The sequence below is a fragment of the Sciurus carolinensis genome, chromosome 7 (assembly GCF_902686445.1).
Source record: "Sciurus carolinensis chromosome 7, mSciCar1.2, whole genome shotgun sequence".
Classification (NCBI taxonomy): domain Eukaryota; kingdom Metazoa; phylum Chordata; class Mammalia; order Rodentia; family Sciuridae; genus Sciurus; species Sciurus carolinensis.
In genome coordinates this window covers 143,987,960-144,005,195 of record NC_062219.1, presented here as the reverse complement: position 1 = coordinate 144,005,195, position 17,236 = coordinate 143,987,960, and the positions used below count along the sequence as shown (strand labels likewise).

At 47.0% G+C, this 17,236-nt stretch overlaps 1 protein-coding gene across 7 annotated transcripts in view; it reads right to left on the bottom strand.

The window, feature by feature from the left end:
- Positions 1–17,236, bottom strand: part of Phactr1 (phosphatase and actin regulator 1) — a 501,682-nt gene that overhangs the window by 190,548 nt on the left and 293,898 nt on the right. For all 7 annotated transcript variants that reach the window (XM_047557907.1, XM_047557912.1, XM_047557911.1 and 4 more), the window contains one exon: positions 9,273–9,437. In XM_047557907.1, the coding sequence (XP_047413863.1) occupies positions 9,273–9,437 (165 nt within the window). The remainder of the gene's footprint in view (positions 1–9,272; positions 9,438–17,236) is intronic.

Genomic DNA, 17,236 nt, shown 5'->3' with positions numbered 1-17,236 from the left:
CCAGCCAGATGCTGAAAGCTAGTTAATTTGGTGTGATGACTTTTTATTAAAATCATATGCTAAATAATACTGGTTATTTGCATGTTTGTTTTTTTCTAGCTGTGAGAATTGTCATTTCTGACAAATGTGTGGAAATACATTTCTTTGGCTTCCCAGTCGCTCTGCTGATGTTTCCGTTTCCCTTGGGACATCAAAGCCATGTGAAGACAAATTTCGTAACTTGACAATCCAATCAATCTTCAACAAAACAAAAGAAAACAAAACAGAAACACACTTTCTTCAAGCTCACATCCTCTTCGGGAGACGACTGTATTTTGTCTCCTTCCTCTCAGCCAAGCTTCTTAAGCGAAGTCTGCTTCTTCTCCTTGCTCTGACTCCTCAGCCCTTATGCTACCTCAATCCCAGCCATATGGACCCTCGACCCCAAAGACACACGGGTGACCAGTTGTCACCAAATGCTCTGGACACTTCTCGGTCCCTCCCAGAGTGGACCTCCTTTCTGGGCTCCCTCCTGCTCTGACTGGGCTCAGTGATTCCTCTGTGGAGTTCCAATCCCGGTTTCGACTGCTCTTCAGGTGCCCGTGAGGCCCACGCTGCATCTCCAGCCTCAGCTCTTCTGCTCCTTCTCTCTCCTCAGTGTCTGCTCCCTATGATGTCTTCAAAACACGTGGAAGCCCACACTCCCCCAGAGCAGTGGCTCATTTCCCCTAAAACCTGCTCCACTCCTGTGTTCCTGACCTAGGGAACAGGACCTCCCTCCATCCCACTGCTCAGTGGGAAATCCAAGGACAGCTCTGTCCTCTTCCCTCCTCTTCCAGCCCAAGTGTGTGATCGGGTCTTGCTCACGAGTCTCCCAAGTATCTCTCAGTCTGTCCGCAGTCTTCAGTTCGTGATGTCACTCTGAGTCTAGGCTGTCTTCCTGACTCCCCACCTTGTGATCAGCCACCTGCTACCCAGCTTCTTTGCTACTAGAATCAATAGGAACACGGAACGTTCCACCTGATGTGACGTTAATGAGGTGTCTTAATTCTATCACAAGTAAATTGCTCTCATCACAGACACAAACATGGAGATGTCACGTTACAGACTTGAAATCAACATTTGGTGCCACTCCAAGCTTCTCCCACGTTTACAGAGTATTTCTAAAATGTGCTCCTCTGAGAGTTTCCTGCTGTGTGAGGATGGCGCCCAGACTCCTCGGCTCGCCCAGGAAGATATTTCAGGAGCAGACGCCTGCCCACCTCTCCATTTCCTCTCTCTCTACTCCTTGCTCCTGCCTCAGCAGCTCTTTCTAGGACCTAGGTTGCCAGTTTCTCTCTCCTCCAGGCTCCACGACATTCTGTTCTGTCCCCGAGGAGAGAAGACATCCTCCTGCTGGTGGCTCCATCCCATGGTTCAACACCTGTGTCTCTAGAAAACCTTCCTGGCAACTCGTAAGTCCACGGGGCTGCTCTCCTGTGTGTTCTCAGAGGCCCTGTGCCTCTCTGATCATATCATCGATTCTTCATTGTAACTCTTGGCCCAATAATCTGGTTTTCCTTTAATACCATAACCGTGGGCAGGTGGGGGCCATGCCCCTCCCCAGTGTTGTAATTTGATGGGTCACGGCAGTGTCTGGCATCAATACCTGCACTACACTAAGCTGCTCTCCTTTGTGAACTTCCTGTGATTGACAGAAGTCTAAAACCGAGGCTCTGAACAAGTATGTAGCATCAAGAAAGATGGGGGCATCCAGGGAACCTAAGTTTAGGATACCAAGACCTGTAGCTCACTCTCTTTCAAGAGCACAAACGCTTGTTCATCCTCATTACCTTTTCCAGTCTACCAGTTTCCTTCTTCCTTGAGCTGGAAGAACATACACTTCCAGTCACAGCTGTGCCAGGGACGCTCCACAGAGCTTTCAAGGCAGACTTTCATTCAGCTGGACTCAGGCTGGAGAAGAGGTAATGCTTCGGTTCACTAAGAGCCATCTTCAATCCCACACTCCAAAAAGAGGTCAAGATTAGCTCTGATGCAATCCTAGGGTTTCTCTGGCCCCAAAATTGCAAACGCATTCCTCCAATCACACAGGGTGTTAGGAACTTACAGTGGAAAAACTGTGATCTGGGTTATCATAGGGGCCAAGCGTACCAAGAATCAGGGACGGACTCTTCCTGAAGAGCCCAGAAGCCTATCTTACGAGGCCCAAAAGCAGAATCCAACCTAGACTGTCTTCTTTATTCAAGGAGTTTTACTTAGAGAGGAACAATGCTAGATTCAGGGGCTTTCTGGGACGGAATTCCTGGGACTTGGTGATGGCCAAGGTCAACAGCAATCTTGGGTGATTGGCTAGAAGAAATAAAGGAAGCAGGATCTATCCCTGAGGGAAAGGGGCAGCCAGGGAGTTGGGAGAAGTACTAGGCTAACAGGCCAGAGTGAAGGGTTCACTTGTTCCCCTGCAGGATTTCAGGATCAGCAGACCCCATGGCAGAATGACTACCAGGCACGGGGGACACCAAGCTCTAAGACCCCTCTCCACAAACTCGGTCACGTCAGTGCTGTGCTGCACAAGAAACACCAGGCCAAGGCAAGAGGCTGTCTCTGGACCTCGCCACAAGTACCACTGGAGTTTCCAAAATTTAAGGCCCAGCTCTTCATTACTGCTGTCAGTTGGGTGGTGGTGGAACAGCAAGACAGACTCCATGGGGGAGGGGAACAGGCTAACAGTGTCTCCTTCCCGGAAGTGCTGTCTTGTTATACTATTGCCCACACTAGGTAGGTGGGCTAATTGCTGGAGCAAAAGATTAAAAAGCGATCTTTGATTTCCTATCAATCCATTCAACTGCAGTACTTCAGGAGCTTAAAAGTATGGCGGACTAAAACATCTCAACTTGGAAAAAGAAAGCACAGAGAATCGTTCCAAGAAACCATCAATTCAACCATTAAGTGACTATTAATACCAAAGAGCAAAGTTCCTTTCCATGTAATTAAAAACAGCAAATTAAGTCAGCACAAACATTTATAAGTAAAATATCTGAGTATCTGTCTACTCGTGGGCAGGTCATTGACCACGACTCGTAGAAGACGAGCCTGTCTCCTGGCTTCCTCCTCCATCCCAGGTGCCCTTCCGTGGCTTCAGTCTGCACCGCCTGAGAATCGCTAATTCGAGAACGCAGCTCCTTCCCTTTCCAGGGTGCCTCTGAGACAGCTCCCACTGACTGGTTAAAATTCTCTGACCTCTCTGAAACTTAACGTGTATTGATTTTTCTAATGCCTTTCAACCCACTGGAGCTCTCCTGTCTTAACCAATTTAAAGTTTGATACCAAAGCAGGTTGAACCCTGTCCTCCCAAAAGACAAGTCCCAGTTCTAACCCCTGGTGCCCATGAATGTGACCTTATTTAGCAAAAAGGTCTTTGCAGATATAAATAAAGTTAGGGATCGCTGAAGGAGATTACCTGAATACAGACTGGGTCCTAAATTGAGTATCTGGTATCCTTATAAGAGAAAGGAAATAGGAGAAAAAGACACAGAGGGAAAGCTACGTGTAGGTGCAGGCAGAGATTGGATCTGGGCATCTACAAGTCAAAGAATGCCAAGCATCGCCAGCAACCACCAGCAGGTATGAGAGAGGGAGCAGATTCAGGTAGGGCCACCTCCACATACCTTAAACCCACACTAGGTGCAAAACTTGATCCTTCCTTAAAAGAAATTTTTTTGAGGTATACAAAACCCAAACTGCATGTTCAATATATTAGTTGATGGGTCTGGACAGATGCATGCATATATTCATATACACCCGGTGATACGTGTCCATCAAGGTGATGAACATTTATCTTCAGCAAAGTTTCCTTGTGTCCCTTCGAGGGCTGTGTGTGTGTGTGTGAGAGAGGAATATTTAACCGGAGATCTACCATCTTAAATTCTAAGCGTACAACCCTGCACTGTTAGCTACGGGCACCACAATACAGCAGATACCTGGAATGTATTCCTCTTGTGTAACTGAACTTGTATACCCATTGGGCAGCCCTTCCTGTTCCCCTCCTAGGGCAACCACTTCCCTCCTCTGCTTCTGGAAGTCTGACTACTTAGAAACCTCACCTGAGTGGCCTCCTACAGTACCTGCCCTTCTGTGACTGGCTGTGTCTGTTAGCGTGATGCTGTTTAGTAGGTTCACCCATATTATCACAAACGGGATTCTTCCCTCACACTAAATAACATCACACCCAAATGCCAAGATGGAAAATTCCATTCCAAAGGTGGCACTACTTCTCTTTCTCCTTCCTGTGTCTGACTCATTTATTTCTTAGAACATCTCCTAAACCCAACCCTTTCCTCCACCGACATTAGTTCAAGCTACTCCCCTTGCATAATGGCCTCCTCTCTGGTGTGACCTCAGTCACTCACTCTCTGGTCTCATTTGTTCTACATGATGCAGGCACACTGAGGACCCCACCTTTGGTTAGCTTCTAGGGTCAGCACACACCACACTCTGAGCTCTCCACTCTGAAGACACTGGTCTTTCTTACTAGTCATCCCTGTTTTTACTACCACAGGGCCTTGGCACATGCTGTTTCTTGTACCTGGAGTGCTCATTTTCCCTCAGATTCCAGTTCAAACCTTTCTTTCTTAATAAAATCCTTCCGACTCTCAGTCCAAGTCAAGTTCCCCTCCCACTGGGCTATAAGCACCCTTCCTTCACTGCTCTGACCATAGGCACAACCTCACTTGACTTCTGCCTGTCCCTCTACACTGTGCATGCCACAAGGTCTGGTCTGGCCCTCAGTCACATTCCCAGGGCCACAGGGTAGACCTCAGTAAGTTTTCCCCCTCAAGGTCCTGGGTATGCAGAAAATCCTGGAAGCATACAGGAAGTTAGTCCATAGGTTTCCAGGCCCAATTTCTGATTTTCTATCAAGAGGAAAAAAGTAAAAACCAGAGGTACCCTTGCTGTTTATTCCTGCCAGTCCCACTTTTCTATCAATACAGTCTTCATTTTCCCGGAATGTGGAAAAGACTGCCAGAGCCAACGGCGTGGGAAGACGCTGCCCGCTGTATTTCAGAGGAGATGCTCGTCCGTCTCCGTTCCCTGGTGTAGACACGCCCCAAGGAACGGGCGCGTCTGGCTGATCGCTCTGCAGGCCCCGCCGGGGTGAGAGCAGGTGGAGGAGCAAGCAGGACCTGCTCCCCAAGGATCCGTTGTGTCAGGTCCATCTATGGCTGTGCGCCCCCTCCTGTCCCCAGACAGCCAGCTTCTGACCCTGCTGCCCACCCTGGGGGACCCGGCCTCTCGGTCCCAATGCTCAAGGCTCTTTAAGGACTGGAACCCGCAGCCCAGAATGTGCAGGACGTACGGTCAGCGTGAGAGGCGGAGATCGGTCTTCGAAAGGTTCCCCAAACCACTGATGCCAGACCTACTTTCCTGATGCGGTTTTCTGATTGCTCTCTGATGAGAAGTGATGTTTCTGGGTGAACCTCTGAGGCGCAGGCTGCACAGACTCATGTGCCCCCAGAACTCAGGTCCACAGAGAAACTAGGTTGCAGTTCATTGTGGCCAATGTGAAAATCAGTGTGACAGTAGCTTTTTTGTATTAAAAAGGTATATAATTTAAAATATAAATACATAACCTAAACCCAACATGTGGACTAATTCTTTGTATTTAAAATTGTGATCCTTATTGACCCTATGACACAATATTACATATGATAACGAAGACGTTCTCATTAGCCAAACTTTGCTCAGGTTCCTCTGAACTCCTTTTCCGCTTGGCCGGACTTTGAACTTCTGTGATCCTCTCTTCAGTGTCCAAGTTTAGCATGGAGCCTGATAAGTCATGTTCGCCAGAATCCCACCCTCTGATCATCTTTGATTATCTAATCAGATTCCTCATCTGCTACCATCCCCAGATGGTGTCTGGTTATCCTGACCTGTTTTCAGCAAAATTCTGGTTAGGCTAGTTTATCCGGAATCCCCTTATGCTGATGCTTCCTCGTAGTGATTTTCCACCTATGGACCCTCACTCCACTCCTTGGCTGTAGATCCCCACTTGCTCAGGTCTCAGAGTTCAGAATTGAGTCCCAACTCCCTTCCCAGCTGCAGGACCTCATGGAAAGGCCCCCATGCTTCAGTGGTCCTGAAGAGGTCTGCATTACCCTCGTCCGCCAGGCTCACCGAGTGATTTCTTATTACTACCACCCAACTGCAAATCTAGGCAGACCACCTAACACTGACCAACCAATAAGAGTCCCACAAAAAAAAAACAATCCTCTTGTATATTTATTTAGTGTAGGACTCTTATCCACACGTAGGAAAGTTTGTGCTTTCAATTATTATTAGAACCTCTAAACAAAATATGATGTTGAACAATCTTATATTGTCAAATTTTTCATCTGGGATACAAACAAGTCCAGAAAGTACCTCCTTTGCAAAAAATAATAAACAATATTTTGGGATGTAGCTAAGAAGAAAGATGCTCTGATTTTTTTTTGTTGTTGTTGTTTTAACTAGAATAGCTGCAGGTATATGATATACTCATCCATCAATCATGATATAAAGATATTCTATAATGTATCCTCTACCTTCTCTAATTTGGGAGTACATGTTTTTCTTAAAAAAATCCAAAACTACATAAAAATATCACGTCCAGCTGACAAATTAATGGGTTTGGCTGTGGGGATTACAGAAACTTGCTGAAAACAGTTCACGATAAGAATGATTCAGCAACTGTCACGTGTTGTGATTCTTACTCCCCAAACCGCTTTCCATGAAAAGCTTTCAGATTTTTAATGATCTGTGAGTCATTTGACACCATTGTATTTGCCTGCGTCACAGGGACAAGTTTTCCAATGTCTGGAAGAAGTCAGCGTCATCGATGGCGGGAGAAGGACTGGAGAAGGACTGGGGCTTTCCTTACGTCCTCACCAAAGGCATTAAACAAAGGCGTCGGCCTGCCGGGAGGAAATGCAGCTCCCACACCATCATTCTGGGATTCACGCTGACAAATGGCAGTGATTGAAATGTGTGTTTATATTATTACAAACAATGCTGCATAGCAAAGTCGGAGGGGGATGTCGTGGGATCTGCGTTGCTATTTTTCTCAGTGCTTACAGAACGCTCCCATTTTCTTCCCCATTCCTGTGACTTGTGCCTGATGATGCCTGCAGAGTCTATTTCAATTCGATTTCCTCTTCTTTTACTTTTCGTTTTTAAAGGCCACATCGTAATTATAGATATTGGTGGGGCCGTGTGTGATAATTCAACACGTGCATACAATGTGTCATGATCAAATCAGGGTCATTCCCATTTCTTTCTCCTTAAGTGCTTGTCATTTCTTTGGGCTGGGGAGCTCTGAACTCTTTTTAGTTCTTTATAAAACAGATATGCTGTTGTAAACTTCGATCACTCTTTTGTGCTGCCGGGAACTAGAATTCATCCCTTTGGTGCAACAGCATCATGGACCCATAATCCAACAATCTCGGGTCCTTTTCTCTCTCCCTTACTGAAGGACACTCATTTGGAGTTTCGCTCACTTATAAATCACTCAGTGGTTTTCAAGATACAAACAACCTGTATTATACCTTAAGCAATCCGCACAAGGACAGAGAGGGTGGAGAACACACGGAGGGGCTACGATTTAAGAGATTTGTGAAATCAGAGGTTCATTCTTATTTTGGGACTAAAACAATTATACCAGTAGGGTGTCTGGGTTCTCATCTAAGAAAGACAGTCATAAAACAGGAAGTAGGGGTGTCTATCATGAGAACTTTTAAGATTTCAAGACTCCCTACAACTTTTCTATGTCTGCTATTCTCTTTCTTTGCCCAAAGTGACTGGCATAAAGATTCTCAGATCTGTGGACTGAGGTTCAGGTGCAAGAACAGGTCATCTCCTGTGTCAAAGTTAGTTTGGGAACCAGGCAAAGGGGTAGTAAACCCTAGAAACAGGGGGTGATGATTCTCGGGAGAGATAGCCGATTGGGATTGAAAGAAATGAAGGTCTTAAACTAGTCCTGGGGACAGACTGGCACATAGTTGAAGCATAGTGCCTCAGACTACCTAGTGTCTGGTCTAAGCTCATGTGGTGAAGCTGTAAGCCCCAGTGTGATGGTATTTGGAGGTAGGTCCTTGGAAAGGTAATGAGGTTAGATGAGGCCAAGAGGGTGGAACCCTCATGATGGAATTGATGCAGATATCAGGAGGAGCTCTAGAGAGATTATCCTCTCTCTGTGTCTCTCTCTATACAAAATGAGGCCATGTGACTACCGAGCAAGATGGCGGCCACCTACCAGTCAACAGGAGGAGAAGAGAATGAGGCCTACCTTGTCTGCACCTTGATTTTGGACTTCTGGCTTTGAGAACCATGAGAAATAAATTTATCTTGTTTAAGTCGCCCAGTGGTATATTGTTACACCAGCCCAAGCAGACTAAAGCCCAAACCAGAAAGACTCTATGGAGCTTTTCTACCATCTCATCTCAAACCCAAGACGGTGAAATAAAAACTTTCTTTTCTATTCCTATAGCTTCCCCTCTGAACACTGTTACTTATTTAAAACTACCCACTTACTGTGCCACATAAAATCTCCACAAATATTAACTCATGTAAGTAGTCATTCTCAGCCTTGTTTTAGAGATGAGAAACGGAGATGCAGAGCTAAATAAATTGTACAAATGATCTCACTAGCAGGTGTCAGAGCTGGGGTTCGAACCCGGGCAGTCTGACTCCGGGACTGACCAGCCCTCAGGGTGTGGCCCTCCACACTTCCATGCTGGTCACCATGCTGAGAACTGTACAGTGGTCCTGATCACTCCATGATGATTCCCTTCCATTCTTTGTTCTCCTGCCTTGTCCAGGAATCACTTATTCAAGATTTTTCCTCCATGAAATAACTTACTCTCATCTGCCAACCAGCAAACATAACTCATTTTCCACTGTGTGCTGACTTATACTAGAACCCCGAAAATAGAATGAATGATAAGAAATGGATTGTCAGTGGGAGAATGCCAGAAGGCGTTTGATTCTAGAAAAGGTGGAGATCAATGTTCAGATTATTCAGAGATCAAATAAAATGATGATTTTTAACTGAAAAGACAATAACAAAAAAAGTCCTTTGAGATCTGAGAAGACGCAGGTTGGAAAAGCCATTCTCAACCATCCCGAGGATGATCAAAGACCAGAACAATTCCAAGGCTTAAATTTTCTCTTGGTTGAGCTTCTGGTAATTAAATTCTACCAATTAAGAAGCAGATTCGAATCCAGCGGACACCCAGTGGAAACGGAGGAAGCGATCACCTTACCTGCTGATGTGTGTTTGAACTTCTCGCTTTTCTTCTTCCTCCACTTCCAAGGCTTGAAAATCCTGCCCAGGTTGGCAAACTTACTTCTCCTCCGGATGGGTGGGGTGTGGGTGCCTGGGACTAGGGAGTCAGAACGCATGGCCGCCAGCCTCTCCACTTCCTCAGCTTGTTTTCCCAAGGAAGAGATGGAAACACAGAGAGGAGACAAAGTGTTAAAACAGGAGCCTCACAGATGGCCAGCATTTTCCATGGTTACAGATAACAGGAACCACGTGGCTCTGGCTCCATGTGCCTTTTGGAATGGAAGTCATATCACTGTGTTCGAACGGCTGGGGACAGCGAGCCAAACCCGAGAGATGCAGAACATGCCAACCAAATCCACCCATCATCCATTCATCCATCCATCCATTCATTCATTCATTATTAGTAAATAAGAGATGGGGTCTCATTATGTTACTCAGGTTGACCCAAGCCAATTCATTCATTCATTCATCCATCCATTCATTCATTATTAGTAAATAAGAGATGGGGTCTCATTATGTTACTCAGGTTGGCCCAAGCCAATTCATTCATTCATCCATCCATTCATTCATTCATTATTAGTAAATAAGAGATGGGGTCTCATTATGTTACTCAGGTTGGCCCAAGCCAATTCATTCATTCATTCATCCATCCATTCATTCATTATTAGTAAATAAGAGATGGGGTCTCATTATGTTACTCAGGTTGGCCCAAGCCAATTCATTCATTCATCCATTCATCCATTCATTCATTATTAGTAAATAAGAGATGGGGTCTCATTATGTTACTCAGGTTGACCCAAGCCAATTCATTCATTCATCCATCCATTCATTCATTCATTCATTATTAGTAAATAAGAGATGGGGTCTCATTATGTTACTCAGGCTGGTCCAAAACAATTCATTCATTCATTCATTCATTCATTCATCCATTCATTCATACCTTAGTAAACAAGAGATGGGGTCTCATTATGTTACTCAGACTGGCTCAAGCCAATTCATCCATCCATCCATCCATTCATTCATTCATTCGAGACAGGGAGGGTCTCATTTTGTTACACAGGCTGGCGGTGGACTCCTATTTTAAGTGGGACTCCTTGATCTACCTGTCTCAGCCTCCAAAGCAACTGGGATTATAAGTGTGTGTCACTGCACCTGCTACCCCAACCAAGTTTGCCCAGCCTTCACTTAGGGGAGGGGAAGTGGAGGAGGAGAGGGGCAGCCGTTCTCTTGATAAGTAAGAGACCCCACCCAGAAGGCGAGGAAAGACCATCCCAAAAGTCAAATGAGAGTCGGCAATTTCTTAGCTAAGACTTGGCAGATGTGAACACTACAACCTTGGTGAGACAAAAAGGAGGGAGACCATGTTCTCAATGGTCGATTAAAAGGATGCTCCGTTTCCACCACCCACGGCTCGCCACTTCCCTCCACCCACTCTACCAAGACCCTGAGGAGCACTGAGGCCTGCACAGCAAGTGTCTCTATCTTCAGGTAACTGACCGATTTTAGGATCACTCATGCTTCCACCAGATTTTACTATTTCCTCTAGGTCTTTTTTTCCCCCCGCTGGAGATTTGCTTTCAAAAACTTCTAAGAAATTGAGAGCTGGGAGTATCTTTGGGAACATCAAGACTGTTCTCAATAACAGCACTTGCTGAGTGCTGTAGTTTGGATCTAGAATGTCCTTCAAGGAACCATGAGTAAAGGGCTTAGTGTACAGCCCTTTGCACTACTGGGAGGGGGTGGACCCTTTAAGAGGTGGGGCCTAATGAAAGGTCCGAAGTCACTGGGGGTGTGACCTTAAAGAGCAGGATGAGACCCTGGTCTCCTGCTCTGTTCCTTTTGCTTTCCTCCCCTGAGGTGAAGAGTTTACTCCACCATGCACTCCCACCATAATGTGCTGCCTCACTACAAGCCCAAAGCAACAGGCCCAATCAGTCATGGAAACTTTCAAAACTCTGAGCCAAAAGAAACCTTTGCTATTCATAAGTTGATTATCTCTGGTATTTTGGTACAGGAACAGAAAGCTAACACAATGATATTTAAGATTTTCGATATTTCTTAAGGAAATATTGTAGACCCTTCCTTAAAGGTCACTATCACCCCAACCCTTCTTACAACATAAAATAAAACAACTCTTTCATGAGTATTTGCATATTTCAGTGAGCTAAATATACCCTGACTTGAATTTCTAAGGCAAGAATAATCAGAGAAAATAATTTCCTTGGCAAAAATCAAGGGGGTGGAAAGAACCCAATTTTCCAGAAAGCAAAATTATATCTAAAGCTGTGGCAAATTCAAAAACCACCATGTCTGGCCTCAGATCCTGTCCTTCAGAAAAATCTGGAGTAATGCAATATATACAGTCCCTGAAAGCTCAATCTGTGACCTGAGGTTTGCCTATTATTATACAAAATACTTTTAACTTGGGAGATTCCTTCATCCTACCAATCTATATGGAGCTGTGACCACGAGCCAGGCAGCGTGTGGTGGCAGTTGTGTTGGTGACGAGTTGACAAAGGCTCTTGACAGCGGGTTTGAAAGGAAGTAGAAGGACTTGGAGGAGGGACAGAAGCAAAGTCCATCCATGTGACTTAGGACAGAGTGACCTGCAGGACAGGAAGCAGATCATTCCCAGTTCCAGGATGCACATCAGCAGAATAGCACCCTTCATCCCGAGACAGGGAACACGGTAGGGGGCTCAGGTTTGGGGTGAGGGTGGCGGTGATTTGGACATGGTGCAAGGAGGTGACACTGAATCCCTGGACTCCAGAAGTTCTTTGACCCAGGATGGGGTTACTTCCTGATAAACACACTGTGGATGCAAAACACCCTAAGGTGAAACTGCACCACCGACCACACCCACCCTACTGAGCATCCTGGCCCCTCAACACTGTGCACTGTAGAGCATGGGTCATTTCCCATGGGGCAAGTGGGACTCTCTGGGAGCTGGGATCGCTGCAGCTGCACAGCATCTCCAGGGAGGATCTGATCACATCTCACTAGCCCCAGAAAAGACCTGAGTCTGAAATTTGAGAAATAGTTTCTAGTGAGTGCATGTCACTCTGGCACCATTGTAAGATGGGGACTGTGGGTATATGGTGTGATGTGCCCATAGCTCCTCTTTTCCATCACTGATTAAGTGACCGCTTCCTTCTGCACCAGATGCTGTGATCATTTCTGGGAAAGACAAACAGAAGGGGACCCAGAGGTTCACAGCACACAAGCTTCAACAGGGCAAGGAGGCAAAACCCAAGGGAAGAAGGATCAGTGAGCCAGCAGAGGGGACTCGGGAGGAGGCATGGGAGGAGGGAAGACGGTGGAGTGGGTGTGACTGACCTTCCTGTGCACGAGCAGGAGTATGCTCACCATCACGTGCATCCACCCATAGTTGTTGTTTCAAATAAAAAATCTCTATAAGGGGCTGGAGATGTGGCTCAGTGGTAGAGCACTTGCCTGGCATGTGTGAGGCCCTGGGTTCGATCCTTGGCACCACACAGAAGTCAATAAATAAATAAAATAAAGGTCCATTGACAACTAAAAATATTTTCAAAAAACTACAAGTAAATAACAGAAAGATCAGTAGGAATGAGTACTAAATGTATGTATAACCAAACAAACAAACAAAAAGGTGAAAATGGAAAAAGAAAAATAACCCAATGAAAGTAAAGTGGAGACAGCGACTCATTCTGCCTCCTAGGGCTGGAGAAGGCCCAATGTGTGTGTGGGGGGGTCCTGTTTGCTTAGGTTTGAAAGAGGAAGGGGGTCTCCTCTCTATATGGGGAAGAGGGAGAATTGCATCCTGGCAGGAAAAACAAACCCAGGGGGTCCAGGAGCTTCAGGGACCCAGGGAATCAGCGTGTCAGCTGCATTAAGTCAAGTGGGGAGCTGGGGAGCTGGTGGGTGAGGTCTGAAGCAGCCACCGGAGCTTCTGACAGGTCTCCCAGGCCTCTGAGCTTGATCCCATCAGCTGAGGGAAGAGGATGAGAATTTGAGAATGGGAAGTTGACAATATTACGTTCCATGAATGTGTTCTGAGTGCTCACTTTGTAACAGACACCTAGGCGACATCAGCACATAAAACAGGTAAGAATACAGACTCACGGAGCTTACCCCAAAGCGGAGCAGAAACAAATACTGACACTAAGTACAGAGCATACTGGAAGATTCGTGATTGGCGGGGGGTTAGAAAGAAACCAGTAGGATCTGGTTAAGGGGGTCCATTCTGATTAGTGGAGCCATTTCTTGGAGAAGGGACATGATCAGCAAGCAATCAGATCTGTTTCTTAGGAATATCACTGAGGCACTGATCCAAGTTGAATTGGATCATAAAGGAACAGGTGACAGAGAAAACAGTAAGAAGGCCACTGTCACCATATAAACCAGGGCCCAGGCAGAGCAGCCCTGGGACTCTGATTCACGTCGGTCACCTACGTCTCCAGAGATGTGGAAATAAATACCACTCTTCATTTCAAGAAAAATGGCACCCATAGGACCAAAGACTGTTTCCCAAGAATGTATTTAAGAAATGAATAAAAATTATTCCAAAATAGCCACATTAAAATAATTATAATCAATTAGGAGAGCCTTTGAACAACCAGAGCGGCAAAGGAGCAGGAAAGCACTGTAAAGATGTAATTATACCTCTGGTGAAATGAATCCTTAATAAGGGTATTATTAAATTCAAGATGTTGAACCCCTAAGTGCGGTAGATTACTGAGCAGACCGGACGGCATTAGGTTTAAGTGATTTACGTTTTAATCGCCCGTATTACATTCCCCGCTCATTCATCTGAGGACAGGGGCTAGCTCTCCATCTGAATGCTTTGCTACCAGAGGAGGAGACTGAGAGGCCCAGGAGGCCAGCTGTGGATATGGCTTGGAAAGCAAGGAAAACAAACAGGCTCAGAATCAAGGTTGTCCAGAGCAGGATCACCAGACTTTTGGCTGTAGGTCACATCAAGGCTGCTTTGCTCAGGTCCTCTGTTCTCAGTCTCAAAGGGGGACTCTGTGTGCTGTGGAGAGGGGAGAGGCTGCCTGGAAAAAATGCCCACTTAGACATGAGCCAGCTCCAATGCCCACACCATGCAGGGCCCAAGGCAGGCAGCTGGCCGCAGAGTTGATGCAGACGGCTGAGGGACAGCAGGAGGCCGGGCCCAACATCTCCTGGGGCTTCCCTGCACCAGCGACCCAGGGAACGCTCTTTCAGCACTAGACAGTCGGGGCTCCCTTATGACATGGCGGGGTTTGGTTTTATCTGTAGGGCGAAAGCAGCTAGGGGTGCCTTTTCTTTCTCCGCAGAAATGCAGGCAAGGGACCACTGAGTTGGGTGTGATTTTGATCACCAGGAACCAAAGGACCTGTGCCTGCTGGTCCTCTGACTGTCCTCCCTCATGCATCCTGGCATTGCTCCCTGGGGCTCTGAGGAAATGAGGTGAGGTGGCAGGAGGTGGGCAAGGGCCCCCCAGTGGGCGGCTCAGTTGGCTCTCAGGCCGCTGGTCCAAGGAAAGCGCCAACCGCGGCCTTCCACTGGCCTAGGAAGGTCGTCCTACAGTGTCTCTGAGCCACTGGAAAGAAGGCAGGTTGGTGGCCCTGCGCCTTGTGCCTGGCTGGAGTCAACCACATGGACAGGAGGAGCGGGGCAGCTGGGGCTCTGATGGCAGCTGCTTCACTGGCCCACGGCTCCTAGGACATTGGGGGACCTGAACCCGAATCTGACCCGGGTGTTCAGAAAGGGACATTGTGCACAGGACAGCGCTTCCTTAGGAACCAAGGCTGATGACGATGACGGCAGTGCCCCTGATGGTGACCGTTAGTGTTAGATGGAGGTGTCTCACAAGAGCAATGCAAGAACACTCAGAGGTGAAGTGCTGAAGCGATAAAGATTTAAAGTGGCTTCTCAGAAGACATGAGCTCTTAATGACGGTTCACCTACTTTCAAGAACACCAACCTACTGTGTGAACATCTGGCTCTTTGAATCTCTATTAATTCTCTGAATTAATCCCCTGATACGGATTAACAGGGTAGTAACTGTAGGCAGGTAGGGTGTGGTGGGAGGAAGCAGGTCACTGGGGGTTTATGCTTTGTCCCTGGAGAGAGGAGCTCTCTCTGCTTCCTGACTGCCTGGTCCTGAGCTGCTTTCCTCCACCACGCCCTTCTGCCATGATGGTCTGCCTCATCTCAGGCCCAGGGCAATGGAGTCAGCTGACCATGGACTGAACCTCTGAAACCGTGACCCAAAATAAACTTTTCTTTCTCTGTGTTGTTCTTGTCAGGTCTTCTGATCACAGTGACAGAAAAGCTCACTAAAACAGTGATGATGACTTCATGGTTCAGACCTGGAAGGTATCTTAAAGGTACACAAGTAAAAGCTTCATGGCCAGCCTGCAGTACTGCTGGGAGGCGGTGGGACCTTTAGGAGGTGGGGCCTCCTTGGAGGAAGTCAGGTCATGGGGGCGTGTCCTTGAAGGGATGTTGGGACCTGGCTTCCTCTGCTATTCTCTTTGCTTCCCGTCTGCCAGGAGGTGAACAGGTTCCTGCCTCCTTGGGCCTCCACCTACGGCCACCAGAGGCCCAAAGAAATGGCAAGGAAACCATGGACAGAAACCCTGTAACATGAGCCAAAGTAAACACTTCTTCCAGAAAAGTTGATCTGTTTTAAGTATTTGTCACAGCAATGGAAAGCTGACCCAATGACAGCGAGGTAGGATGATGAAGGTAACAATATTCAGTCCCCAGGTCTGTGCCTGGCACCAACCTGAGCACTTAAAACATATCACATAGCCCGGAGCAGTGTTGCAACCCCAGCAGCTCGGGAGGCTGAGGCAGGAGGATCGTGAGTTCAAAGCCAGCCTCAGCAATGGCGAGGAGCTAAGCAACCCAGGGAGACCCTGTCTCTAGATAAAATACAAAACAGGGCTGGAGATGTGGCTCAGTGGTCGAGGGCCCCTGAGTTCAATCCCCAGTACCCCCCCCCCCCAAAAAAAATCACACCATGTTCCTCTTATGAGCCGGTGTATACCGCCCATTTTATAGTTGGGGAAATGGAGGAGAAGCTAGTGATTAGGAAGAAGCAATTTCTCAGAAGAAGTGCATGCTTCTAATTAAGACCTGTCCCGTCTCATGAACACCTCCCTGCTGTGTGAACGTCTGCTCTTCAGCTCTCTCTGTGACTGACCAAGTGACAGGAGAGCTTCAGAGATGAGGGAGGAAACGGGCTCTGATTTGAAAAGATTACAAGAGATGACAATATCAACTGAGTCCACTAACAGATGCTGTCTTACCCTGAAACACCAAATAGTTGTGCACACCTGTTCACGGATGCCCTGGAAGATTCCCATCCTAGATCGCTAGGACATTAGGGACCAGGCGGAGATTTTCTACTAAGCACCTATGCCACAGGCTACAAGCAGGATCTCAGTGAGTGGCAGCTGTGACTGGAACACCCTCAGATCTGCTTCACTCAGACAGCTTTACGTGGCAGAGTGAGGAGAACGCCAATTTTGAAACCAGGCGGAAGTGGGTTCACATGGATCAGCTTGTGGCTCCTGGTGGATCTGAGTTTTCTGGAGCCTCCCAGCAGGGTATGAGGGCTTCCTGATTTTCCTCCAAGTCAGGAGTCAGTCCTCCTCTCCTCCCTGCAGGGGTTCAGGAAGCAATGATCTCAGTTCTGACACTAGAGGTGCCCTGTGCTGGCCAGTCACAGCTTTGCATTCTCTTCCCTTCACCTCAGGGATTCGTTCAGGGATGAGCAACTGAGCCTGGCCGGGCAAGGAGACTCCACTGTGCATTTCACTGGGAATATTGACAGATACACTGTTTCAGCTCTAAGCCTAGCCAAAGTAGAGGCTGCCAACTTTTTACAAAGCCTTCATTCAACCCTAGGTGATATTAAAAGAATCTCCAGGTCATGACAACCATCCATAAGCTTTGAAGAAGAAGCAA